General features: G+C 37.3%; 1 protein-coding gene across 3 annotated transcripts in view; it reads right to left on the bottom strand.

Annotated features, from left to right (window-relative positions):
• Positions 1-2,500, bottom strand: part of LOC143279695 (uncharacterized) — a 281,259-nt gene that overhangs the window by 56,128 nt on the left and 222,631 nt on the right. For all 3 annotated transcript variants that reach the window (XM_076583800.1, XM_076583799.1, XM_076583801.1), the window contains 2 exons: positions 2,408-2,500; positions 1-56 (listed from right to left, as the gene is read on the bottom strand). The exon at positions 1-56 is cut by the window's left edge and continues 12 nt beyond it; the exon at positions 2,408-2,500 is cut by the window's right edge and continues 2 nt beyond it. In XM_076583800.1, the coding sequence (XP_076439915.1) occupies positions 1-56; positions 2,408-2,500 (149 nt within the window). The remainder of the gene's footprint in view (positions 57-2,407) is intronic.

The raw sequence follows: 2,500 nt of genomic DNA, 5'->3' as shown, positions 1-2,500 counted from the left end.
ACCTTTCGGCACTCGCGCTGGCCGCGTGTTCTCCAAAACGAGGGGATAGTATTGACCTGCAAACAAAATGAATATAGATGAACAGTCAGAACACCGTAGCAGACTACACATGGTGTGTTCAATTATTATTATTATTGTTGTATGGGGTCATTTCCGCCCAGCCTCGTTTCCGATTCGACTGTTGTTTTCCTTCTCGTCTGATTAGATCCACTAAAATTTGCCGAAGTCATCTTCTATCTTCATCTATGTGTGGATTAGCTCGGACACAACTTCCAATACATAAGTAAGTGAATAAATAGCCAGATAAATAGCGAAATAAATACATAAATAAATACATAAATAAACAAAATAATAAATAAATGAACAAATAGATAAATAGATAAACAAATAGATAAATAGGTCGTTCATACATACTGTTATTCTTGTTTTCCGATTTGTCTGTTGTTTTCCTTCTCATCTGAATAGATCCACTAAGATTTGCCGAAGTCTTTTTTTTTTGTCTTCATCTATGTGTGGATTTTTTTTTTTTTTTTTTTTTTTGAGCCCAACACTCGGCTTATATCACAGATTGACATAAGTTTACATTTGGGCCAACAGCAAAGTGAGAGCTGTATTATCAATAGTTTCTCCAGTCAATGAGAAACCATTTACAGCTTAGTTTTTTTGTGAAAGATTATGATTCTCAAACTAGGAGGCAACATTGCACTGGCCCTTAGTGCTGCAGCCTTGTGGGCTGGTTGGCCTTTGGGAACCATCCCAACGCCGACTGTCCTAAAAACCCTCTTGGCCGAGAGAGTGGGGATGTAACTTGGGCAAGACACTCTCCACTATAGTCAAATTCTAGCCCAAATAGTCAGAACAGCAGTTGCCTCCTCTGTTGTTCTGATGGTCATAGTCGGACACGACTAACTATCATATATATATATATATATATATATATATATATATATATATATATATATATATATATATGTGTGTGTGTGTGTGTGTGTGTGTGTGTGTGTGTGTGTATATATATATTCTTGTTTTACATTCAGTCATACTTCTACACTTACCACCTGCCTTTCGTACTGACATTTCCACGCGTAATAGTTCTATTCAATTCTTCTTCTTCTTTAAATCATATATTCCTTTACTTATCTGTTTACTCAGTTACCTATTTGGTCAGGGGTTTTTTTCTCTATTTTTGTTGTATTTTTGTCTTCCTTCATTAACTCTCTCCATACGAACGGCGAAAGAGACGACGTTAACAGCGTTTCACCCCAATTACCATCATCAAAATATTGCAAGCGAAAGGCTCTTATACTGAAGAGGTGAATGTTGACAAAGAATACCACAATTCTGACGACGGAAGCTAAAGGTTGGGTCATTCAGACACCCACTGGACATCCGAGGGGTCTGTGTAGAGGAGAAGAGAGGACTGGCCGTACTGAGTGATTTAAATTTATACGTGTTACACATTTTAACTGCGATTGCTCTTAGCTGTTCACTAAGGTGGTGGTGTTGTGTGTGTGTGTGACTGAGAGCATGTTACTTTGTGAGTTTTGTAAACGGTGCTTTGCTGATATCGATCATTGTGCTTTTGCGACTGTTCCACATGTTTTATGCTCGTCTATGATTATCCTTCCTCTTACGTGCTTACTCCGTTCATTTTGAATATTTGATTGACTCACCTGTGTAAACAAAGTGAATCTGTGTTTTAACCCGGTGTTCGGTTCTCTCTGTGTATGTATGTGTGTGTGTGTGTCCGTGGTAAACTTTAACATTGACATTTTCTCTGCAAATACTTTGTCAGTTGACACCAAATTAGGCATAAAAATAGGAAAAATTCAGTTCTTTCCAGTCATCTTGTTTAAAACAATATTGCACCTCGGGATGGGCACAATAAAATTTTAAAAATGAAGCCTAATTATATGCAAACTGCATTTACTGTTATATTTATATTTTTTGTATTCTCTAAACGTGGCACTTTGACCTCTTATTCTGACACAACAACAAGAGCCGTCACTATTATCATTTTTTGTTCAAACAGGAACTTCTTTTGCTGAGCATGGAAGTTTTATTTACTTTGCAAACGTTTTTGGTGCAGATAATAAAAAAAGGGAAATTACTCTGTAGTTAATGCTAGGGGACTTAATTTGCCACAAGTGAGTCTTGAAGGCCTTGCCTCTCTTGTCTGTATTGTGGCTGCAGCTTGCTTCTACGTGTATCACAGCGCTACCTGAAATGTCTTCTTCTTCTTGGTTTCCTAATTATCATTATCATAATTATCATTATCATCATCATCATCATCATCATTATTATTATTATTATCACTGTCAATATCATTACTATTACAATTATAATTGCAGTCATCATCATCATCGTCATCATCATCATCGTCATCATCATCGGTATCATTGTTTACTTTTGTTGAGGTAGGTGACCCTGTCTTCCTCGATTCGCTGCGTGGTGGAGATAGGGGCGTCCAGGTGATACTGGTACCCTGTGGTGTTCACCT

The sequence above is a fragment of the Babylonia areolata genome, chromosome 3 (assembly GCF_041734735.1).
Source record: "Babylonia areolata isolate BAREFJ2019XMU chromosome 3, ASM4173473v1, whole genome shotgun sequence".
Lineage (NCBI taxonomy): Eukaryota > Metazoa > Mollusca > Gastropoda > Neogastropoda > Buccinidae > Babylonia > Babylonia areolata.
This window is presented reverse-complemented; position numbering and strand designations above follow the sequence as displayed.